This window comes from Mastacembelus armatus, chromosome 3 (genome assembly GCF_900324485.2).
Source record: "Mastacembelus armatus chromosome 3, fMasArm1.2, whole genome shotgun sequence".
NCBI lineage: Eukaryota > Metazoa > Chordata > Actinopteri > Synbranchiformes > Mastacembelidae > Mastacembelus > Mastacembelus armatus.
This window is the reverse complement of record NC_046635.1, coordinates 522,576-547,823: the sequence shown is the minus strand read 5'-3', so window position 1 is coordinate 547,823 and position 25,248 is coordinate 522,576. Positions and strand designations below refer to the sequence as shown.

The following is a 25,248-nucleotide window of genomic DNA, read 5'->3' as shown; positions in this document are numbered from 1 at the left end:
AAGAAATATTCCTAACATCTAAGGTTTGTGCCTCAGACTAATGAAGATGATTCTGAGATAAAAACATTTGTTTTGGCTGCAGCCCAAGAAAACTTTTCAGTATTTGACACTGTTTACCAGCTAGCAGGCAAACCAGTACAACAAAAGGCCACAGCTTCCCGGATCACTGTCTTTACCCTTTTCCTGGTAGTGATGCAATTCGCCTCAAACTTGGCAGGCTTGACATTCAACAAGTTATTAATAGGATTGTCTGAGTCATTTTTCTTCTGCAGTTTCATTTTGTCCCAGCGTGGCCATGCCTGTGTGTATGTCCCCACCATAACTGTCCAAAAAGGATAAAACCTTCAATTATTTATTTGCAGGCTACAAAAACTTATTCAGTATGTTAATAAAGTTTGAAAACCTCTGATTTGTTCCCATTGTTGACTCCAGCACACAAATCCAGACCTGGACCTGTTTCACAAGTTTTTATATGTTTAATCTGCTTCCGCTTGTATTTTTCAGAAGCTCAGCTGCTCAGTGAATGAAAACTGTCCAAACCCAATTCCTGCTGCTGGAGCTGATTGTTTCACTGAGGTCTTGTATGTGCTTCTCAGTCACTGCTGCTCAGGTTTACATGTTCTAGCACAGTCTTCTTCACTGCAGCTACTTAAACAATTTATGACAAACAAAGCTGCACATTTTCACAGATAAACCACTTCAACGGTTCTTCACTTAAAAATGACATAAAATCATCAGAACTCAAATAATGTTCTTCAACCATCCTTTGAGTCAAAACAGGCTTGTAGTGTTAGAAAAAAGATCATAGGAACATATTGGGAAACAGCCTGTTTGCCCCTGTTGATTAGAAACCATCAAAGATCTGAGCCCATGTTACTGGTTTTATCCCCAGTTGTAGAAGTAGATCTTCTGCCATGTCGGGAGATAATCCATCAAGGGGCCTGAACAGAGAGAACAAGAAACAGGATCAAACCCAACACAGATATTTTACTGATGATATGTGAGTCTGAAATCCAATGAATGATATTAAAGACAGGACAACAGTATTGTGATACATGCACCACCCACTGTACTGTCAGATTCTGTTGAATTCTCTGTCTTAAAGTTGGGCATAATTACATCAGTGGAAGTGAAATGTATTTCACGTCCTCTGAGCCTCCTGAGTAATTTAACACCGTCTCAGAAATAAAAACTTTACTAGTGAGAAGTTAAGGAACGCTCATGGGGTCGGTGAGACTTACGTGCAATAAGCCCTATTCCAGGAACATGATCAGCCAGAAGTCTGAGCAGGAAGAGAATCTTTTCCCTGCAGAAGAAGAAACATGATAACGCTCCACTTCCATAGGTTCCATCATTGTGCATAGAACATATGCAGATATACTCACTCAGAGTATTTGTCATAGAACGGGGAACGGAGAAGGTAGTAAAGCAAAAGGAAGGTTCTTCTCCTCATCTCATTCCTCTCCCATCGATTTTGAAATTTTACATCTTTGAGCACTGCGAAGCTGGAAGAAACAGGACAAACAACTGAAATAACTTCATCTCATCAAACCTTTGACAGGAACCACACTTTCATTTAGCACAATAGCGGAGAATGAGGTCCTGTGGTATTTTTTTAATCTCTGTTATGATCTCATAACTGTTCATTTGTCAAGTGCCAAGTGTGACATCTGAAAACAAACAAAAACCTGAATGATTCAGGGCAACTGATGTGTTGGGCCTGATGAAGCTGGTGATCTGCAGATGTCTTTCCTCCACAGTCCTGTTCTCAGTGTGGCCTTAAATGTAGTCACTGAAGGAACCAACACCACGTCCCCAAACCCCAAACCCTCTAACATCCCCCCAGGTTTGTCTCTATATAGTTAATTCCTCTAAAACTCTTAGAAATAATCAGTGCTGTTATCGGTCATCTAGAGAGGAAGCGGGTACAGTGCATAAAATATATCTGATCATTTCAATTGATTACCTACGGTCATGAATCTGCTTACCTGGAAAGTTCAAGTACTCCAGAGATGAGCCACGGCTTCCAGGACTGTTTTCCACAGAGTCCAAGGCAGAGTACTGCAGCCAGGAGGAATCACTTTCAGGAAAAAGGTTTTATGGTATGGCCCAGTATAAAACCACTGTGCAACATCAAATTGATTTAAGCCACATGACAACAAACAGCATCTTCATAAAGCCGCGGCTTATTTCTCGGCTCAGTCGCTGACCAGCTCACATAGTTCACAGCTTTTCTAGCTCGCCATCTAGAGTTCAGTATCAATAATACAAGACAACCTCACAATCAGTGCAGTTCAAAACATTCCTCTGCACTTCGTCAGAATAATATTCTAATTTGAAATACTTTACCATCAGTTTACATTCGAACAGTGAGAGGACTAGATTTTCCCTTCTCTTTGAATTGGAGACTATGAACAGAGTTTGGATTTTTAAACTTATGTTTTAACACTAAGACCTGGATATTTGTACAGTCTCCCCATTTTCTCTAGAGCTATTAGACTACACAAATATAAAAACATCTGGCATGTGTCCACCATGACTGTCTTTAATCATATATAAATGTCTTTTGTTCTATTATTCAGCTTTATTAACATTTAAACATTAACTGGGCAGACTGCACAGCTCTGTCTGTAGGATACAGTGTACAAGAGGTCGTCCGATGTAGACGGACTCAGCGATGGTCTCCTGGAGGCCCAGATGTGTTGGTTTGCTGTGCAGCTTCTCCTTGGAGGAGTTCACCCGTCTCTTCTGCTGTCTCGGTGCTCCCCACAGCCGGGCCTGCAGGGAGGGTGCTGCCAGGGCACCCAGGGGAGACAGACAGGCAGATAAGTTCATCCACAGTGACAAATTAGAAGAGATAGAAATCAATCAACAAAAAGCTAATATTTTCAAATTTCACATCATTATTATTCAATTACAGCATAAAGCCAAACTCAATAAGTTTAAAACTTAAAGTAAATTGACTCTTTCTGTCCTTAATAAAGGTTTTTCTGTGAAATATAAACATTCATGGCTAAATACTATAAGTAACAATCAGAGTCGACGTTTGTTTCACCAGGACAGTTTTGATCAGATTTGACAAGGGTCAACACATTTTGATTCAAAGGTCACTGAACTGCACTGAGCCTTTTTCATTTGAACCCAACACATTCACAAACCAGTGAGCACAAAAAACACAAATACAACCCCAAAGTCTTTGTGTACAGATGTCACTGATTTTGTTCTAACACATTCACTGATATTTGGCCTAATCCTTCATTTATATTTCTTAAATGTTAATAAGCATTTTGGTCGTTGTCGAGTTAAGAAGAAGAAGAAGCCAAACCTCAGCAACAATCAATGCACCTTGAAAGTAGGTGACACTTTTCCTGAAACTCCTACGCTGCTTTACCTACCACAGATTTGACATTTATATGTGAAAAGGTTCTGGTCTGGCAGTTTCTGTGGAGGCAGGACTGTCTGTGAGATGGAAGTGGTGGTTAGATGGCTTGACACCAGGTAGGTGTGTGTGTGTGTGTGTGTGTGTGAGAGAATGGACGTGCAAGTGGCACAGCTGGGATTATTCTGGCGATTAGTGTTTCGTATTTAGGAGGCTTTGACTCCTACAGTACCATGTCTGTGTGTGCTGGAGACATAAAGGGCAAATTACATCTTAGAAGCTGGTGTAGGACTCCAGCAGGTGAGGGATTTGTTTAAGAAAGGGGCAGAAGCTCAGGTGAACGTGAAACAGGTTGAGCCTTGTTCTGTGTGTCTGGTGGGTAAATGTTGCTCAGTCAGACAGAGGCTTCATAGCTCAAATGACTCGAACCTTCAGGTCAAGAACATTTCAATTTGCATCATCTGCTACAATAAAAAACAAAACTCTTACCGCTGCCGAGCGGCCTGACGACCCGTCCTGATCTCTGGCCCACAAAGCAGGTTTCGTCCTGCTGCTCTTCGTTACTGTTATCTGTGGATGACAGAAACACAAAGGCCCTCTCTCTTTATACTCACATCTTTACAGCTAAAGTAGGTGATGTTTTCACAGCATTAGTGTGGAAATCTGCTCCAAACGTCTTAACGAGGAGAGATGCTGTTAAACTCTTTAAACAGTCTTGACAGATTTTCCCTTCACTGGTTTTTGCAAACTTCTTTATCTTTCTGTTCCTAATAGAACAAAACCAAACTATTTCTCATTGAAGATCAAGAGGAGATTTTTCTGGAATCAGGAAAAAGGACAGCTAGTGAGACAGAGAATGACACGGACCTTCACCGACTTCTGCACTTCTGTCAAGTGGAATTATGGGAGGTGAAGTCTGAATGCCAGATTTGTACCACAGAAGAAGCACGAGGCGTAAAACTGCCCTGGAGATGAAAATGAAAATTGTTAGAGAAGCGTAGACAGCAGAGTGTCACTGTGGTACGTGAAGGGGGGATTTTTTTTAAATACTCATACAGCCATACTAGATATTTACATATTATAGATATGAGATTTTCAATTCTTTGCTTATTTTCTCTAAATCCCATAAAGATTCGTGGAAAATAAGAAAAAAGAAAAATCTCTGTGGCCTCATGTTTGAGACATTGTCTTTTAAAATGTGAACGTCCTCACGTACATTAATGTTACCAGAACACACGTATTCTCTGTTGGCTGTGACAGATGTGTAGGTGCTTGTACACAACATGGCCAAAAGTATGTGCACGGTCAAACATCACGCTCATATGTGATATTCAAATATGGCATTTCAAAGCCACTGGGTGTTAATGTGCTGCTTTAATAGCCCCCACTCTTCTAGTTAAGTGTTTCCAGCAGATGTTAATCTGCAGTGAGGCCTGACACTGACAGTGGGTGTTAAGGTCTGGCTCTCAGACAGTGTTTGGGTTCATCCCTAAGGTGCATGTGGGTGGGCTTGTCATGTCGAAAGAGGGGAGGGACAAAGAAACTGACCCATATTTTGTAAGACACTGGCTGCTTCAAACAAACTTCACATAAAGCCCAAGAGGTTTAGTTTGTACCATACCCATAAGGCCATACTTAAATATCTGAATAAGTCCGATCACCAGCCACCGGCCGACGTCACCCCACAGTCTGCAGGCTCCCACCTCCAGGAAAACTTCCACATATTCCAACACGGAGAGCCACGTCAGGAGTCTCTGCTCAGAGAGAGACTGAACAAACCAAACACAGGCAGGAAGTCACTTCACTTTCAATCTGAGGCACAGAAATAGCACAGCATTCAAATGGAAACTAAAGAACGTCTGCACACGTCTGCTCATTATTGCCATTGGTAGAGCTCCAGCATGAGCTTTAATAAGGAAAGTGAAAGCACTGAATTACCCACAACACAATAAACTGAACAGATAAAATATCTTCAGTTTGGCCACTGTAGATCTTAGCTGTCAAATGTTCTAGCAGTGTATGGACACCATCAACGTCTGGCACTGATTTAGCACACGCTTGTTTCTCTGTCAGTGAAGCCTGAGATGATGAGAAGTCTATCTGGCAGTGCTCACCACAGGAAGCGCACACCTCAGGCCTTTACGCAGAATGCTGTCATTGAACAACACCAGCAGGTTGGAGGCAGAGTACACTGAAAAACACACAGTGTCACCAACAAGACATTTATTCAGCCTCCAATAAACTAGCATTGAATCAGAAATCAAAGAGCCATGGTTCATTTGATCAGGACTGAAAGTCCTGCAAGAGTATGTCCGTTATAATCAAATCTGCTGATCTGATTAGTCATTTTTCATCACATTTCCTCATTTCACAATTTAAAGTTGGGTTATACTTCATGAGAGTGAGACAACATGGAGACAGACATTGCTGTGGCAGGAAACACTCAATGCTATGACTGGCTTTGGAAACAAGTCCAGTTTAATGAAGACTGGTGATTTCAGGTATTACTGGAAATTAATACATGCTGTCACTTTATTTCGAAATCCACAAATACAATGAGATTAAAGTTATTATTGATTGGATTACTGTAAATGTAAATAATAATAATATTAATAAAGCAAAATAAATTGGCCTGGAAATAGCAGCTTTACTGACCCTTGACCTTTACTCACCTAGTTCAGATATTTCAGGGGAATCAGCAAATCGCCCTGAAAAATAAAACACAGCATGTTGTCGTTCACACTAAAAACACTGGTCCTCTGTCACCAGAACAAAACCTTACAGCAGTCTGGTGCTTAAAGAAAAGCAGAGCAGCATTTTATTAAAACAGCATGTTTTTAAGCACAGGGCTGGAAAAATAAAGCTGACCTGTGTGGCAGTATGGCCAGCTGTCTGAACACTGTCTAGATTTCACCTAACCACCTAATATTACTGCGGCCGGTGCGAAACAGGAGCTCACTGCCCAAACTACAGATCAATTACTGACATCAAGACGACTGTTTCAGTGCTGAAAACTCCTGCAGGCTCAGCTTCACCCACAACACTATTGTTTACTGTGCTAATCACAATGTAAATGTATCTGAAATCTGAAATGTAATTCTGGACAGTCACTTTAACCATCAACACTTTTAGAAGAAATCCTTAAAGTCCAAATATCGTTAAAGGAGTTGTGACTATTCAAAAGTCACATTTAAGGAACCTACAATCGAATGACTAGTAGTACGTTTGTTTTGGATATTCAAGATATTTAAGATGTTTCCTACATGTGTCAAATTACAAACATCTGAATATCTGGAAGTCACATTGTGGAGAGTCAAAATTCAACTGTAGATGTCTGAGAGTAGTTTCCCCATTCAAGTCAATGAGCGAGACATTACAGACATGTATTTCGATCCTGTCCATCTATTAGACCAGCACCTGTGCAGAACCCACACAGACTCATGGAGAACATGCAAACTCCAACAAAAGGGCCCCACGGGATTCAAACCCTGAACCTTCTTGCTGTGAGGCAACAGCGTGTTCCATATGTTCCACTATATCAGCATGCTCAGTACTGCAGTACGATGGGTTATACTTCATAAGTACTGCAATATAATGGGTTACACTTTATCAGTACCGCAGTAATATGGGTTATACTTCATCAGTACCGCAATAATACAGTCCGATCGGTTATACTTCATCAGTACTGCAGTAATATGGGTTATACTTCATCAGTACTGCAGTACGATGGGTTATACTTCATCAGTACTGCGGTACGATGGGTTACACTTTATCAGTACCGCAGTAATATGGGTTATACTTCATCAGTACCGCAATAATACAGTACGATGGGTTATACTTCATCAGTACTGCAGTAATATGGGTTGTACTTCATCAGTACCGCAATAATACAGTACGATTGGTTATACTTCATCAGTACTGCAGTAATATGGGTTACACTTCATCAGTACTGCAATAATATGGGTTACACTTTTATCAGTACTGCAGTAATATGGGTTACACTTCATCAGTACCGCAGTACGATGGGTTATACTTCATACTTCATCAGTACCGCAGTACGATGGGTTATACTTCATACTTCATCAGTACCGCAGTACGATGGGTTATACTTCATACTTCATCAGTACTGCAGTACGATGGGTTATACTTCATCAGTACTGCAGTACGCCGCCGTAACATGAGCTGAGACCTGCTGTCAGTCACCCACCTGCTATCAGGTACGACAGGGTCCGCACGCTGCTCTCCAGCTGCGCTGTAGCAGCTGGATTCCTCCTCACGTACTCGGTGTACCGCTCGTACACAGACGCCACTTTGTCGAAGTACTCTTTAATGTGAGGCATGACCGCTGATCCACAGACACAGACGTAAACTATACATTTATTAACACTCAGCCGTGTGCTCGTCAGGCGTGTGCTCGTCAGGCGTGTGCTCGTCCCTTCGGCACCTGCTCTAAAAAAGAAACTACAAAACAAACTTCACGGAGGGCGGGCCGGCAGTCATTACCGTCCCCCCTGCTCCCGGGCTCCCACGCATTGGTTCCGGGTTCCGAGCCTTTAATACGCGGGTTCTTCTTCCGGACACGTTATTGTTGCATCAGCGGCCAAACGTTGTGGAGATGGCGACCTCAGGAGATCCAGGTAGGTCTTTGTCTGATCCTGTGACTTTTGTTTGTGATCGATCTGCTGTTGATGAGGAGCAGGCAGCTCGGTGCGACGTGTGTTGGTCAGGGCTGATGTTGACGCTGAGCTCGAACCGAGCCGCCTTTCAAAACCTGGACATTTGGGCTGATGGTTCAGAAAGAGGCAGGTCAACAAATATTTATAGGTTATAGATTTACCCAGAAACAAACATTAGTGTTGGGTCAGATCTGAATGGAGGTTGGTTGACATTTGATTCATTACAGGTAAACCCACGGTACCACCCGGTACCACCCGGTACCACCCGGTACTCCTCTTAGAACTGTAAATAAATGGCAGCCTGAGGTGAAGATAAAATAAAATGGACGGATGTTTTTACTTTGTTTTGCTCAGTTGCATCATCTGACGCATCTTCAATAATTTACTTTCACTTATTTTATATAAACTTAAGAGATGCAAGAGATTCAGCGATAGATTATTATTATTGTTATTAGTACTAGTAGTAGTAGTAGTAGTAGTAGTAGTACTAGTAGTAGTAGTAGTAGTACTGTAACTTATGAAAAACCCCAGTCAAAGGTTTTTTTAATGGTCACTGTCATCACTTTGTATTTTGTATTGTTGTTTTTATTTCTAGTTGATTCATTTAAACTCAAGTCACTTCAGTCTCAACATTGTGAAGTTTATATTATTATAATTATATTATATTTCTTGTCAAACTCAAACTGAAACAAAGCTGCATCATCCTGCACAGCATCTTCACATCTGGTTAAAAAGCTGCTTAAATCCTGCAGATATTTTCAGGAGCATTAAAATGTCAATGGACAATGTCAATTTAATTTATGGATATTGGTGTTTTGTGTTTTTTTTTTTAAAAACTGTAATAATTTTATTTTTAGTTTGTTTGTACTTTCAGTTTTTTCACTTCTGACTTCTTTCTGTTTCAGTCTTAATATTTTTTATGCAGCAGTAAGTTTCTGTTTGATTCTGGTTTCACTCTGTGTGTGGTTTGACACTGAGCCAGTATTTCCTTCTCAGTCTCATCCCTCTGCCTTCTGGACCAGTATGGAGCTTTTTATTTGATTTTGTCTTTATATTTGTGTTTTTCTTTCATTTCTTTTCTCTATTTTAAATCAGTCATTTTGCCTTGTAGTGTCAAACTCCTTTTGTTTCGTGTCCATGTCCAAACCCTATAGCGAGTAATGCACGCTGATCGTCCATCCATCCATCCCCTTAGACCAGTTCAGGGTCACGTCGGGTTCTACTCTGTTCCAAATCCAGCTAATTTTTTACACCCTTACAATATTAAAGGCAAAATATTGTTCTGTTGTTTTGGGACATCGGGTGTTTGTGTCACATAATCTGTGGGATTTCAGTTTAATTGTGAAATTATTTGAGTCTTTGTGAGGCTGGTATTGAGGTTATTGGTTATCCAATGTTCAGGATGAACGTTTGGTGCTGTTGTCAGTGTTTTCTCTGGCTGTTGCAGCTTAGTCAGTCATTTCTCTGCGAATAATCGCCCTCTTGTTTCTGCAGCCTTTGAGTATGGCTTCTTGCTACAGATAAATGAGGAGGCTGCGCTGGCAGCGGCTCTGAATGACTACCTAACCTCACGCAGCTACCTGGCTGGGTTCAGCCCCTCCCAGGCCGACCAGAAAGCCTTTAAGCTCCTCCACAGGCCCCCAGATCCACAACAGGTCCATGCTCTGCGCTGGTACAGGCACATATCAGCCCTGCAGCGGGACCTCAGCTCTGAGAGCAGCAGTGAGTAGACAGTTGAAGGCTAGACGTGGACGTGGTCCCAAACCTACGAGCCTGGAAGTCGAGGCTGTCTGAGCTGGGCAGGGAGCAGTCTGACTAAACGTAAAGCAGCTCTAACCCAACCCCTGTGCAAACTGTGACATGCATGAACCCAGAGCTTGTCACGGGCATTTGAGTTTTATCAAAGGGTCTATTTAATTTTCAGTCATAGTGATGTCCTGTGTGTGGAGAGTCAGTTTATCATTGTTCAAATAAAGTTACAGCAGCTGGGACCAAACACACTCCACTGTTCGTTTTGCCCACAGGCCCATTGACACTGACAAAACACACAACAAACACACACAAATGTGCCATTAGCATGTAGCTCTCCAGAGTGTTCCTTTGAATTGTGTGTTTTGTGCTTGGTGTGTGTAGCTTTTAAGGATCTCCTCGTTTTAAGGAGTTATTTTCCATAACTGAGCACATGGTGATGCCTCATGTTTCTAGTGTCTGACTAAAGGTGAAAGGTCAGATTCTGTCCTCTCCAGCTGGACCAGCTGCCACATTTCTCACACCTGGAGCTGAATATCGTAGCCTGTAGCAAACTGGAGCCACAAATCGATGCTTGAGAATAAAAGGTTACACCTGTGGGAGCACTAGTTCAGTTTAATGGGCAAACTGATATTAGTTGATTTGAAGGTAGATGTTTCCTGTTCATTGACCTGTTTACTACAGAGGAGGAACAAATGTAAACTATGGCTCTGGGACAAATTAACATTTAAAATATAGGTAGAAAAAAATCCTAAAAATTTTCTGTTGATTTATGACTTAAACTACATGCAGTTTGGATTCTAAAGGTCGTATTACTTCAGATTTGTACTCTAAAAACCCGTAAGCTCTGGACACTTGATCACTGTTGAGCTGAAATAATTGTGTCTTAATTAAATACTTTCAGTTAATTAAATACTTTCAGTTAATTGTTTAAGGCAAATTCCAATAAAATAGAAAAAGAATCTCTGGCTTCTCAAATATGAACATTTGCTGCTTTTGTTATTATTTTCATTCATAGCAAACTTAATATCAGTGGGACCTCTGGGACTAGAAGACATTTCAATATGTCAAATTACAGTGGTTATTTTTCACAACGTCCAGATGTTTCATTAAATGATTAATCAATAAAACAAGACTGATGGTAAAAATGATGAGTAGTTGCAGAGAAAATGATGTTTTATTACTGTTGAACATCAAACAGGAACAGATTTGAAAATTCCTTGTCTTTAGCGTTTGGTCCGTAAAGTCTTTCCTCCTTCAGTGTCTGATGTTCAAGACGAACTAAATTATTAATTAGACTAAATAATAATTTAATTATATCCAAAGCCCCCATGTGTAAAATATGAGAATAACATAATGATCGTGATTAGTTTTCTGCCTGTAGAGACATTAGACATTTCTGGTGAACACTGGTACAGTAGTTAGACATATGTGTCTATAATTAGATATATGACGACTGGGATACAACATTTGCATTTAGTGAAAAAAAGGCACCATGAATGAACATTTGTCCTTCCTTTCTGTTTTGTCATTGTATGCCAGTGAAGACAAAGCGGGTTCAGCCCCCTTGGTGCCCACCAGTGGGAACAGATGTTCCCCAGCTTCAGCTCTATAACAGCTTGACGAGAGCGAAGGTACGTTAGAGGCAAATATCAAACCTGTGTCGGTGCTTGTGTTTTCTGGGGCTTAGCAATCACCATCATTTGTCTTGAAGAGGATGAACCTCCCAGCAGAGAAACTAGAGAACCAGGTTCCACTCATTTTAAGATGTACTGTGTCTTAGGTTAGGATGCACACTGGGTGTCATCTTCTCTGTTGTTATATTCCTCTCACGGTCGATGATGGGACTTCCCATTATTTTTCTTTCAGCAAGATGCCATTTGCAGTCACTGTATAAAACTCAGAACATCCCCTGAATATATGTTGTTTTCCTCTGTAGAGAACTTTAAAATTGAAAAAACTTATTTTTACACACTGATGATCTGTGGGACGTGTTGGTGAAAGGCTTAGCTCATGAAAGTTTGTTGTGCTTATGTTTCAGGAGCTGTTTGTTCCCCAGAAAGGGAATAAAGTGACATGGTACTGCTGCGGCCCTACAGTGTATGATGCCTCCCACATGGGACATGCGAGGTGAACATGTCACAGTGAAAAGCATTCAGGATGTTCGGCCTTCCTTTAGTTCAGTAAATTTTAACGTTCCTTCTCCTGTAGTAAGATTTTATTTCATAATCTCTTCTTTCTTCAGATCCTACATATCTTTCGATATCCTGCGAAGGATACTGAGGGACTACTTCAAGTATGACGTCCTGTACTGCATGAACATCACGGACATAGACGACAAGGTGCTTTGTACATATGGCTCGTTCTGGTTTGTGCACTGGCCTTGTGTTTTGCTGAAGCTCATTGCCAACACATCGCAGCAGCACATCCACCTGCAACCGCCTCTGTGGTTTCTTCAGTTCAAGAATCACAACCAGTTTGTTGTTATCTCTACTCATTTAGATCATTAAAAGGGCCCGGCAGAACTTCCTTTTGGACCAGTACAAGGAAAAACAACCACAAGCTGCTCAAATTCTACAGGACGTCCTGAGCGCCAGAGGGGTGAGAGTACACTTCTTTTTATTTATCTAAGCAACTGCAGAAGATCTGTTTATATGTTTTGTGCAGCTCAACCGTGAAACATGAGACTACATGAGTCTTTTCACTTGCGTGTTTCAGCCCTTCCAGGTGTATTTGGCTTCGACCACAGACCCAGACAAGAAGCAGATGCTGGAAAAGCTGGACGAAGCCGTCACTGCCGCTCTGCAGCCCCTGCAGGCAGCAATGCAGAGCGGAGCAGCCGATGAAGTCGTGCAACCGCTGGCCCAGGTAAGTCGGAACAGACCTGGTGCTGCAGGTGACCTGAGCGTTTGTCACTCACTGTTACTCTAATTATTTTAGGCGCTGATTGAGAGTGGGCTGAGGTCTATTTCCAGATTATTGTGTCAGTTTTAATATGATTTAAAATTGACTGAAAATGTCAGGAAATAAAGAATAAAATGTATATTTCTAAACAGGTTAGAGAGTCAAACAGCACAGATTTTAAAATACTACGGGTTTTGTTTTCGTTCCTTCACTCCAAGGTGCTGTTGGAGAATTCCAAGGACCTGCTCGCTGATTGGTTGGACAAACAGTTTGGCAGTCACGTCACTGAGAACTCGATCTTCTCCATCCTTCCCAAGTACTGGGAGGGAGAGTACCACAAAGACATGCAGGACCTGAACGTAAGAGAACTGCTTTACAAGGTCGGATTAGTCCAACAGAGTAGGACCATAAAAAGAGGCGCACAGAAACAAATGAGTTGGGGGTGCACGTTAGTTTTCCTGGCTCATTTTAGACATGGTCTGTAGCGAGTCCCCTCCCATGGCAGATAGTACGTCCCATGACTGGTCTGTTGTTCTGCTGCTAATGTAGGTGAATTGTCTGTACGGCAGGTTCTTCCCCCTGATGTCCTCACCCGGGTCAGTGAATACGTTCCTGAGATTGTGGAGTTTGTGAAGAAGATTGTTGCAAACGGTTATGGGTGAGAAAGAACCTGCCAAATGATTTTACGTCCAAATTGTCAGATCCAGCAGTGCTAGGTCTAATCATTTGGTTTCCTGATGTTCACAGGTATGAGTCAAATGGTTCTGTGTACTTTGACACCTCCAAGTTTGATGCCAGTCCACAACACTCATACGCCAAACTAGTGCCAGAGGCAGTCGGAGACCAGAAAGCTTTACAAGAGGGAGAAGGTACGATGCCAGTTTCAGTCAACAGATTGTTTATTCCTGAAACTTATATGTGTATAGTTTTTATAATTAAATGTGATTTTAAACTACACAGAAATGTTGTTTGTAAAAATTAGATTTATGTCTATATTTGTATTTAAGTTTTTGTTTTATCTTAATTGACGCTGCAGGCGACCTGAGCATCTCAGCAGACAGGCTGAGCGAGAAAAAGTCCCAAAATGACTTTGCCTTGTGGAAAGCCTCCAAACCAGGGGAGCCGTCATGGGACTCTCCATGGGGGAAGGTGAGAGTTCTTTCCCAGCGTAGGTGTGTTGTTAGGATGATACAGCAGGTTATAACCTGCACAAGACAAAACAAAAGAAAACTGGAAAATTAAAATGGGCTTTTCACTGTTTTCTGACATTTTAATTAGTCAGTATGATTCATTTTGTTCTTGACTGTCATAACAGGGAAGGCCAGGCTGGCACATCGAGTGCTCGGCCATGGCCGGCTCCATCCTGGGACAGTCCATGGACATCCATGGCGGTGGGTTTGACCTCCGATTCCCCCATCACGACAACGAGCTGGCTCAGTCTGAGGTACAAAAGCAAAGTCTCTAAACTGTCATAAGATGCAAAGCTTGTGACAGTGTGTAGAAAACGTTCAGCAGCAGCCAAAAAGGGTTAACTGAGATGCATGTAAATACATTTCAATAAGTCGAATACAGACTTTAACCACTGTCTCTTTCCCTCGCAGGCTTTCTTTGAGAATGATCACTGGGTGCGATACTTCCTGCACACCGGGCACCTGACGATCGCAGGCTGCAAGATGTCAAAATCTTTGAAGAATTTCATCACCATTAAGGACGCACTGGCAAAGAACACAGGTGACCCCTCTGGTCCAGCTGGACTGATTTTACAGATGATTCTGTCGACCATCTTACCTGAAAGACACTTGGTGAAAGTAAAGAAATAACTGAAGTGTGTAATGTTATGCATATTATGTACTGACTGTTGTGAATGAATTGGGATAAATTAGGGGATGAGGGATATTTAGTAGTGACTTTCTTTAAATGTATATTAATACTCTCCATTTATGACTGAGCTGACAACACTATGATACTATGCAGTCTCTGTAAATATCTCACTGAATTGAAAAATATTCGTTATGTGTCAGAGCTTCATTTCCCTCTGAGCTCCAGCAGAGAGCAGTCACAGCTCATCAGCCAGTGTCACACCAGGTTCATATCCAGCGTCTCACACTTCAGTGGTTCATTTCATCAGAACATGGCTCAAGTTGTAGGACGACATAATGTTGCTGTCAGATAAATGATGGCTCCTCTGTTCGTCCTCCTGCAGCTCGTCAGCTCCGTCTGGCTTTCCTCATGCACTCCTGGAAAGATACCCTGGACTATTCTTCCAACACGATGGAGTCAGCCGTCCAGTACGAGAAGTTCATGAATGTAGGTGATGAATGTGAGACACAAAGGGCCCTATTGTTCAGTTGTGAGACTGATCCTAAATCTGTCTCTGCTTTCTATGAATCTGCTGCTCTGTGCCCTTTTCCTGACACAGGAGTTCTTCCTCAACGTCAAAGACATCCTGCGTGCTCCAACTGATATCACCGGTCAGTTTGAGAAGTGGGAAGCAGCAGAGCTGGAGCTTAACAACAGGTAAAAGAGCGAACAGGGGAAGTGAGTGCTCTAGTCCTTCAGTAGTTACTGGTAAACCTCTTAACCAGATGTAAGCTGCTGAAATTGTTCCAAACAGGTGATTAACATGAGCAGGATCCAAGTAAGTTAATAAATGAATAAATAAGCACTTGATGCCTTCATGTCCATTAAAAGCATCAGTTTTCTGACTGAGGGCAGCACCGCAGCTTTTTCCCAGGAGTCATCTGTGAGTCATCACACTAAAGTCCAAGGCCAAATCTAAAGGTGACTTCTGTTGTTTAGTTTCTACGACAGGAAGGCGGCCGTCCACGAGGCTCTGTGTGACAATATGGATACTCGCACGGCCATGGAGGAGATGAGGGTGCTGGTCAGCCAGAGCAACAGCTACATCGCCAGCAGGAAGAGCGCCAGGCTGAGGCCCAACCGCATGCTGGTGGAAAGTATCGCTGTGTATCTCACAAACATGCTGAAGGTGAGCGGGTTTCAACTACTTCTCTCTCTGTCTAAATACTGATCCTCACAGCCAGCTGCTTGTTTTTGATGGAAATTAAAGTTCAACTTTACACTGAATGTGAGGAGGAAAAGTCTTGTGCTGTTTCCAGAGCACTGTGTTGAACAAAGGTGGTAAACACAGATGTGATCCACTTAAATGCAGCACAGGAGGCCATGAAGGGCTGAAAGCTGATAATTAAACAGCAGCAGCATTTATTGAGCTTGACAGGTAAACACAAGGAAGATCATGAAGCTGTTAAACCACTGAGGCCAAACTTAGATTTACTGTTATTTTGGTATTTTGTGTACACACCACACAAGTACTGACTACTACTACATGAGTACTTAAAGGGATTTGCATTTGCTCGCTGAAATGAATCTGTTGTCGTGTAGATATTTGGTGCCGTTGAAGGATCCGACGCTATAGGTTTCCCCATGGGAGGACAAAGTCATAGTATTGACGTAAGTAATGAGACACTTACAGCTGACTGTAATTTGACTTTAACTACCTTATATTACTAACATCTTATTCACAAGTTTAAAACACACTGTGTTTGTCTATTTATTCATTTCTTCGGCTTAATGTTCCTGCCAAACAAATGTCATCCTCCATTTTCAGGATTCAAGTTTTGATTCTATCACTCAGTGCCCGTCATACAGAATGGAATGTTTTCTCAAAATTAAATTATGTCCATGAAAGAAGTAGCTTCAGCCTATGACTTCCTTTTAAATTAAAGTGTGACTCACTTGGTGTGATGGAAAATGATGATCTAATGATAGTTGTTGGTTTTTACTGCTCAGTTTTCCATCATTTCAAGCTGCCACTGTTTAAGTGACACTGAGTGAAATGTTGTTGCTGCTGTGTTTGTCAGCTGGAGAGCACAGTGATGCCGTACCTCACGGTGCTGTCGGATTTCAGAGAGGGTGTCCGAAGAATTGCACGAGAGCAGAAAGGTAAAAACTGGGAGTCAAAATTTGAGTGTCAAAAAGACGCCAGTTATTCTGTCACTATTCAGTGTCGAATCACAGAAGGATGTAGTTCATGCACTTTTTTAATCTTATCCAGTGGTGGAGTTGCTGGAGCTCTGTGATGTGGTCCGTGATGATACGTTACCAGAGCTGGGAGTCCGACTGGAGGATCATGAGGGTAACGGAGTCTTCAATACTCTGCTCCCAGAACCAAGTGCAATGTGTGGATTTATTACAGAAAGAATATTAGCTTTGTCTGATACATCCTGCACTGTATGACTCTGTTACAGGTTTGCCTACAGTGGTGAAGTTTGTGGACAGGGAGATATTACTGAAGGAGAGAGAAGAGAAGAAGAAGGTAACGATGACTGCGTAGTCAGAGGTTGTTGATGATGACAGAATTGATCAAGTCTGCACTGATGATGAGTCTGCTCATCTTCCAATACCTGAGCGTCAAAGAAAAAAAAATCCAGTTCATTACCATTAAAGAAACTGGCAAAACAAACCTGAGCTCAATAAGCTGTGACCTGCCATTCTGTTGTTTCATAGATGGAAGAGGAGAAGAAAAAGAAGAAGGAAGAGGCTGCCAGGAAGAAACAGGAACAAGAGGTCAGTCAAAGAGGTTTTACCCACCTGATCTGTTTTTCTTGCACCGGCTCATGTTAAATTCACATGCAGGTACATAAATGCCTGTATTTGTATTTAGTATCATTTTTAATACTCCAGTTGTTTGTCTTTGTCTTAAAACGATTTTTTCTTGTTTGTAATTGGTCTGTAAATACAGCAGCTGTGTTTCAGTGCAGATGAATTCACAGTATAACATTTACTTCTTTTTGCTTCTGCTGTTATATGTCAGACTTTAACCAGCGGTTACTACCCAGGTGGCGTGCTACAGATACAGTAAAATAATCATTTTATTATCAATACATCACCCGGCAAAATGATCAGAAATGCAGGTTAATGCCAGCAGCTGTGCCATCAGATCGTTGTTGTGACGTAAACTGAGCATCTACAAACAAAGCATCTAAAAAAGCTGCAAACCTTTAGAAATGTGATGCTGAAGAACAGATGCTCCAGTCGTGGAACTAGCGGACCCTGAAAAAGAGTCTGAGCCATGAGTCAAACGGAGCCACACCAGAATACAGACAGAGCTTGGGCTTATTTATTCAGGGTTTAGTTTCTCTCCCAGTGAACATGTTACTGAAGCTTTTCTGTGATTGTTGCAGATGGCTAAACTCGCAAAGATGAAGATACCTCCATGTGAGATGTTTCGCACTGAAACGGACAAATATTCCAAATTCGATGAAACGGTAAATCTGATATTTGCTTTTAACTCTGAATTTAACAGAAATATTTAAGGCATGACAGCAGTGATCTCCCCAGGTGAACGTTTGTAGTTGTTGGAGTAAACAGAATTTGCAGTACACATTCTTTCAAATGAAATGAGGTTGGTTATAAAAAGGGGTTTGGAACAGTCAAATCCACTGACTTTTATTCAGCCTTGGTTGCACAGTGAGATTAAAACCACTGTTTTTAAATTCTGCTCTGACATTAACATTTTATACTGCACAGTTAATTCACAGAACTTATAGTACTGCCTGTGCCTGCACCAGAGGCACTGAAAGTTTATTTAAAGGGAGGACGTGTCCATAAACAAAGCCAGGGTCAGTGTTGTTCCTGCAGGGGAGTGGGACTATGAACTTGGTTTGTTTTTGTTTTTCTGGTCTGACTTTTGAGTTTTCTTATTTCTATGCTTATCACTGTATTCCCCTAGAGAGGTCTGGGTATCATCAAGTTGATTTCCATCCACCATTTTCTAAGCACATTCTTGTTTTGTGAATAAAACGACTTGATTGATCACGTCAGAAGCTCTGATCCATGAAACAAGCAGCAGTGTCCTATTGACACTTCTCTTAATGACGTCGTCTCAGTTCTTCAACGGTTTAATAGCATCAGCTGCATGATTAGCTGATGCACCAAACTCCTATTATTTATATAACAGTGTGTGTGTATCGATCTTTAGCTGATCTTCTGGAAAACGTCTTCAAATTTGCTCTGCATGAGGGAAGAAGCTTGGCTCTTCAGGATGAGTCTGAGCCCTGTTCTTGTTCTTGTTAACAGGGTTTTCCCACTCATGATGCTGAAGGAAAGGAGCTCAGCAAAGGACAAGCCAAGAAGCTGCGCAAACTCTATGAGGCCCAGGAAAAACTCCACGACGAGTATCTTCAGATGAACCAAAATGGCAACTGATTCCATTTACAAACTATCCAAACCATCCACTTTGCAGAATACCTTCGCAATAAATGTCAAGGACAGAGATGGGTGGATAACGTTTGTCTCCTGCTTATCTGTTTTGGATCAGAAAATAACATGCAAAAAAGCTGCAAATTTTTTTCTTCTTCCTTTTCTCAGTCAGTTTGAAAATGATTAACATCAGTTGTCTGAGTGGCAAAGGAAGTTGGAGAGAACCACCTCTGAAGGTGACTCCCTCCTTGTTCTGTTTGTCTCTTCATTTCCAGAAAACACTGTGGCAAAAATACAGCTCTAAGGTTTCCCACCACTGTCAGGGATCCTCATCGGAGAATATGATAGTTGTTCTGCTGAAGTGGCAAACACCAAAACATGTTCCCTGGTGATGTTCTGACAGTGGAGACAAAGATCCCTGTGTAACAAGTGGCTGCAAAATCTCCCCGTGTTATATTTTTTCAGTCTTATCTTATTAATTACAATGATCTGTCATTTGACACAGGACGGCTCAAGACACTGGAGCTGAAACGATTATTTCCATTTTCCATTAAATCTGCCTGTTGTTTTCTTGATTAACTGCTTATTTGCTATAAAACTAAATACGAGATTCAAATAGCTTTTTTTAATCAACCGAGGGTCCACAGGTTTTCATTTTATTATAATTTAGCTAACAGTTGAATTTCTCACACTTGAGAAGATGCTTGTTAATGTCAATTATTGAAATAGATGATTGATTATTCACTTAATTGTTACAGCTCTAGAACTTTTGAAGACAGTCGACCAGTATTGTTTTTACTTCACCCATTGTGGAGTTGGCATTTTTGTGACCTCTTTTTTCTACAAGCACTGAATTAGTAATTAAATAAAAGGGTTTTTGTAAAAATCACCAACAGTTAGGAAAGTCTGCAAACGTTTACCTGTTGCACTCTCCTGCAAAATCAATGTTTATTGATGTGGGTGGAAAAGTCACAGGTATTGCCTAAAAATAACATGTTGGTATATTCTCACTGACATAAGTTAGATTTATTGCCTGATACGTGGTACAAGGCAAAAACATGAAATTTGTGAGCTGCTCTATGTCACGTTTGGATCTAATGCTGTCTGGAGCTGCCATAAATATTTTCAACTTTATTTCACTATTGTATGAAACTGTATCTGTAGCTAATTCAGTGTTTTATCCACACAGTGGTAAATGGTTTTCATTTGCTCTTCATTTCATTTAAATCTTTGTCAACTTTTCGTACAACTGTAAAGGACGAGGCCACCATGTTCCCCTTTGTCAACAAATCCCACAAAATACCAAAAGCAGCAAAGTTCGTCCAGCTCTCGGTACTTTCTGATTTTTCTACCGTCTCTTCCTCTAACAAACCTCACCAAGATTTAGATTCTTATATTTTAAAGGCTCAGTAATTTTAAAACAGATGCACATGAAATGAAAAACTGTGTATTTTCAGCTGCACATAAAAAATGTTTGGTGCTGTAGTGAATCTCTCACCAATGCGGCACCATTGCACAGAGAATATATAATATATCAAGCAGCCTTGACTTATTGTTGGTTTGATCTGTTGTCAATAGGAGAAATAATTATCCTTTTTATGTGGGCAGCTGTTTTCTCATCATGCTGGGAAAATAGAACTTCTTAAACCCTCTGTTGTCGTGGTCTCTCATGGCTTTAGTGAAACAAAATGAAGAGGTGCTTTTTATTATTCAACCGTCCATTAGGGTTTTGTATTTTTGTACTGGTTATGTATTGCACATCCACAGTTATGAGACAAGAACGGTTTCAGAAGTGCTTTCACAGAAGGACGACGCTCAATTACAGATGCAGCACATGCTACTGATTTCATTTGAAGAAATAAAATTGGTCATACTTGTGAACTTCAGGAATGTTGACTATATATTAAACCCACAAAATGGCAAAGTAATAAGTAATGTCATTGTTGCTGTGGCTGAAATGACAGTTTTTACTTTTAGAGCAAAACAGCAGCCGATAGTGATGGAAAGTGTGTATGTATTACTCCAATAAAAGACATTCAGAATCGAGCAGAATGAGACTTTAAATGTTATTATCTGTGATATTGTGTCTGATTGAAATATATGATTTTATACTCCAACCATTTAGTGACTGCTCCACAATCTCCCTCAGAGGTTAAACAGGTATTTTCCTGTTTTTGTATGACCTGAACTTCCTTCTAAATCGATATAAGGCAGCACAGATACAGTGCTTGAATTTAATATGTGTTCTATCATCCATCATCTGTACCCCCTTAGTCCTAACCAGGGTCCCAGGGATCTGCTGGAGCCTATCCCAGCTCTCTCTGGGTGAAAGGCAGGGGTCCACCCTGGACAGGTCCCCAGTCCATCACAGGGCCACATAGAGACAAACAACCTCACACACTCACACTCACTCCTATGGGCAATTTAGAGTCACCAATCAACCTGACATACATGTTTTTGGACTGTGGGAGGAAACCAGAGTACCTGGAGAAAACCCACACAAGCACAGGGAGAACATGCAGACTGTACACAGAAAGGCCCCTGATGGGTTTCAAACCAGGAACCTTCTGGCTGTGAGGCAACAGTGCTAACCACTAACCCACCGTTGTGCCTCAACATAAACCATTTACAATTTATTATTACTGCTACTAGTAATAAGCTTAGTAGTAGTCTTTTTGACAAAGCGTATAGTTAGGGCTGGCTTCAGGTAATCCTGAACCATCCCTTAGTTATGCTGCCATAGGCCTAGACTGCCCGAGGTCCATCGGTGCACTGAGCTCCCCTAACCCTCCCCTCCCCTCCCTTCCCTTCCCCTCTCCTCCTCTCCTCCCCCCTCACATCAGTGAATGTCACTAACCTTGTGCTCTCTCTCTCTCTCTCTCTCTCTCCCCTAGTTTGTGCTCCCTCTCTCTCTCTCCCCTAGTTTGTGCTCTCTCTCTCCCTCTCTCTCTCTCCCCTAGTTTGTGCTCTCTCTCTCCCTCTCTCTCTCTCTCTCCCCAGTTTTGTGCTCTCTCTCTCCCTCTCTCTCTCTCCCCTAGTTTGTGTTCCCTCTCTCTCTCTCCCCTAGTTTGTGCTCTCTCTCTCCCTCTCCCCTAGTTTGTGCTCTCTCTCTCTCTCTCTCCTCCCCTAGTTTGTGTTCCCTCTCTCTCTCTCCCCTAGTTTGTGCTCTCTCCCTCTCTCTCTCTCCCTAGTTTTGTGCTCTCTCCTCTCTCTCTCCCTAGTTTGTGCTCTCTCTCTCTCTCTCCCCTAGTTTGTGCTCTCTCTCTCTCCCCTCTCTCTCTCCCCTAGTTTGTGCTCCTCTCTCTCCCCTAGTTTGTGCTCTCTCTCTCTCTCTCTCTCCTCCCTAGTTTGTGCTCTCTCTCTCCCTCTCTCTCTCTCCCCTAGTTTGTGCGCTCTCTCTCTCCCTCTCCCCTAGTTTGTGCTCTCTCTCTCCCCTAGTTTGTGCTCTCTCTCTCTCTCTCCCCTAGTTTGTGATCCCTCTCTCTCTCTCCCCTAGTTTGTGCTCTCTCCTCTCCCCTCTCCTCTCTCCCCTAGTTTGTGCTCCCCTCTCTCTCTCTCCCCTAGTTTGTGATCCCTCTCTCTCTCTCCCCTAGTTTGTGCTCCCTCTCTCCCCTAGTTTGTGCTCTCTCTCCCTCTCTCTCTCTCCCCTAGTTTGTGCTCCCTCTCTCCCCTAGTTTGTGCTCTCTCTCCCTCTCCCTCTCTCCCCTAGTTTGTGCTCTCTCTCCCTCTCTCTCTCTCCCCTAGTTTGTGCTCCCTCTCTCCCTCTCCCCTAGTTTGTGCTCTCTCTCCCTCTCTCTCTCCCCTAGTTTGTGCTCCCTCTCTCCCTAGTTTGTGCTCTCTCTCCCTCTCCCTCTCTCCCCTAGTTTGTGCTCTCTCTCCCTCTCTCTCTCTCCCCTAGTTTGTGCTCCTCCCCTCTCCTCTCTCCCCTAGTTTGTGCTCTCTCTCCCTCTCCCTCTCTCCCCTAGTTTGTGCTCTCTCTCCCTCTCTCTCTCTCCCCTAGTTTGTGCTCCCTCTCTCCCTCTCTCCCCTAGTTTGTGCTCTCTCTCCCTCTCCCTCTCTCCCCTAGTTTGTGCTCTCTCTCTCTCTCTCCCTCTCTCTCCCCTAGTTTGTGCTCTCTCTCCCTCTCTCTCTCTCCCTAGTTTGTGCTCCCTCTGTCCCTCTCCCCTAGTTTGTGCTCTCTCTCCCTCTCTCTCTCTCCCCTAGTTTGTGCTCCCTCTCTCCCCTAGTTTGTGCTCTCTCTCCCTCTCCCTCTCTCCCCTAGTTTGTGCTCTCTCTCTCTCTCTCTCTCCCCTAGTTTGTGCTCCCTCTCTCCCTCTCTCCCCTAGTTTGTGCTCTCTCTCCCTCTCCCTCTCTCCCCTAGTTTGTGCTCTCTCTCCCTCTCTCTCTCTCCCTAGTTTGTGCTCCTCTCTCTCTCTCCCCTAGTTTGTGCTCTCTCTCCCTCTCCCTCTCTCCCCTAGTTTTTGCTCTCTCCCTCTCTCTCTCTCCCCTAGTTTGTGCTCTCTCTCCCTCTCTCTCCTAGTTTGTGCTCTCTCTCTCTCTCTCCCCTAGTTTGTGCTCCCCTCTCTCCCTCTCCCCTAGTTTGTGCTCTCTCTCCCTCTCTCTCTCCCCTAGTTTGTGCTCTCTCGCTCTCTCTCCCCTAGTTTGTGATCCCTCTCTCTCTCTCTCTCCCTAGTTTGTGCTCTCTCCCCCCTCTCTCTCTCTCCCCTAGTTTTGTGCTCCCTCTCTCTCTCTCCCCTAGTTTGTGCTCCCTCTCCCTCTCTCTCCCCTAGTTTGTGCTCCCTCTCTCTCTCTCTCCCCTAGTTTGTGCTCCCTCTCTCTCTCTCTCCCCTAGTTTGTGCTCCCTCTCTCTCTCTCTCCCCTAGTTTGTGCTCCCTCTCTCTCTCTCTCCCTAGTTGTGCTCTCTCTCTCTCCCTAGTTTTGTGCTCTCTCTCTCTCTCTCCCCTAGTTTGTGCTCTCTCTCTCTCTCCGTTTGTGCTCCCTCTCTCTCTCTCCCCTAGTTTGTGCTATCTCTCTCTCTCCCCTAGTTTGTGCTCTCTCTCCCTCTCTCTCTCCCCTAGTTTTGTGCTCTCTCTCTCTCTCCCCTAGTTTGTGCTCTCTCTCTCCCCTAGTTTGTGCTCTCTCTCTCTCTCTCTCCCCTAGTTTGTGCTCTCTCTCTCTCTCTCCCCTAGTTTGTGCTCTCTCTCTCTCTCTCCCCTAGTTTGTGCTCTCTCCCCTCTCTCTCCCCTAGCTTGTGCTCTCTCTCTCTCTCTCCCCTAGTTTGTGCTATCTCTCTCTCTCTCCCTAGTTTGTGCTATCTCCTCTCTCTCCCTAGTGCTCTCTCCTCTCCCTAGTTTGTGCTCTCCCTCTCTCTCTCCCCTAGTTGTGCTCCCTCTCTCTCTCTCCCCTAGTTTGTGCTCTCTCCCTCTCTCTCCCCTAGTTTGTGCTCTCTCTCTCTCTCTCCCCTAGTTTGTGCTCTCTCTCTCTCTCTCCCCTAGTTTGTGCTCTCTCCCTCTCTCTCCCCTAGTTTGTGCTATCTCTCTCTCTCTCCCCTAGTTTGTGCTCTCTCTCTCTCTCTCCCCTAGTTTGTGCTCTCTCTCTCTCTCTCCCCTAGTTTGTGCTCTCTCTCCCTCTCTCTCTCCCCTAGTTTGTGCTCCCTCTCTCTCTCTCCCCTAGTTTGTGCTCTCTCTCTCTCTCTCCCCTAGTTTGTGCTCTCTCTCTCTCTCTCCCCTAGTTTGTGCTCTCTCTCTCTCTCTCCCCTAGTTTGTGCTCTCTCTCTCTCTCTCCCCTAGTTTGTGCTCTCTCTCTCTCTCTCCCCTAGTTTGTGCTCTCTCTCTCCCCTAGTTTGTGCTCTCTCTCTCCCTCTCTCTCTCTCTCTCTCTCTGTACCTTCTGCAGGTGTCCCTGGTCCTGGAGCTGTATATTGCTGATGTGCAGTTACTGGTCCCACCAACCTGCAGTGTCTATCTGTTGTTTATTGTTGCTGTTCTCTTCTCTCTCCTCTTTCCACTCACCCCAACCGGTCGAGGCCCAAACTGAGCCCGGTTCTGCTGGAGGTTTGTTCTTCCGTTAAAGGGAGTTTTTCCTCTCCACTGTCACCAAGTGCTGCTCATAAGGGATTTGTTGGGTTGCTTGTTTTTTTGTAAAGTGCCTTGAGATGATTGTATTGTGATTTGGCGCTATACAAATACAATTGAATTGAAATAGTAGTAGTGTCATTTGTATTATTAGGCCTATTTAAAGTGGTCATTGTTAAGCCTTAACTCCTAACGTTACTCCCAGGTCTCACATAACCTTAACTATATAACTATAACTAAACCTAAACTAAACTAACTAAACTAAA

General features: G+C 42.9%; 2 protein-coding genes across 3 annotated transcripts; one reads left to right on the top strand and one right to left on the bottom strand.

Moving 5' to 3' along the window:
• Positions 1-336: 336 nt before the first annotated feature.
• pex16 (peroxisomal biogenesis factor 16) lies at positions 337-7,892 on the bottom strand. The gene is made up of 11 exons (XM_026319646.1): positions 7,587-7,892; positions 6,052-6,087; positions 5,494-5,570; positions 5,015-5,148; positions 4,247-4,344; positions 3,869-3,949; positions 2,640-2,792; positions 1,989-2,061; positions 1,386-1,505; positions 1,242-1,306; positions 337-941 (listed from the first exon to the last, which is right to left on the bottom strand). The coding sequence occupies exons 1-11, from the start codon at positions 7,717-7,719 to the stop codon at positions 883-885; spliced, it is 1,029 nt and encodes a 342-aa protein (XP_026175431.1). The 5' UTR covers positions 7,720-7,892; the 3' UTR covers positions 337-882.
• Positions 7,893-7,911: 19 nt separating this feature from the next.
• Positions 7,912-20,064, top strand: cars1 (cysteinyl-tRNA synthetase 1). 2 transcript variants are annotated; one of them, XM_026319647.1, is made up of 23 exons: positions 7,912-8,016; positions 9,550-9,777; positions 11,347-11,438; positions 11,846-11,934; positions 12,050-12,146; positions 12,307-12,405; positions 12,523-12,672; positions 12,927-13,067; positions 13,278-13,366; positions 13,456-13,577; positions 13,745-13,857; positions 14,024-14,152; positions 14,310-14,439; positions 14,912-15,015; positions 15,128-15,225; positions 15,508-15,697; positions 16,111-16,179; positions 16,590-16,671; positions 16,784-16,864; positions 16,977-17,044; positions 17,236-17,295; positions 17,913-17,996; positions 18,808-20,064. In XM_026319647.1, exons 1-23 carry the CDS (start codon positions 7,995-7,997, stop codon positions 18,934-18,936), a joined length of 2,466 nt encoding a protein of 821 aa, XP_026175432.1. In that variant the 5' UTR covers positions 7,912-7,994; the 3' UTR covers positions 18,937-20,064. The 2 variants fall into 2 exon arrangements, with proteins under 2 accessions (XP_026175432.1, XP_026175433.1); XM_026319648.1 differs by lacking the exon at positions 9,550-9,777 and having other exon boundaries at positions 7,948-8,016.
• Positions 20,065-25,248: the final 5,184 nt, after the last annotated feature.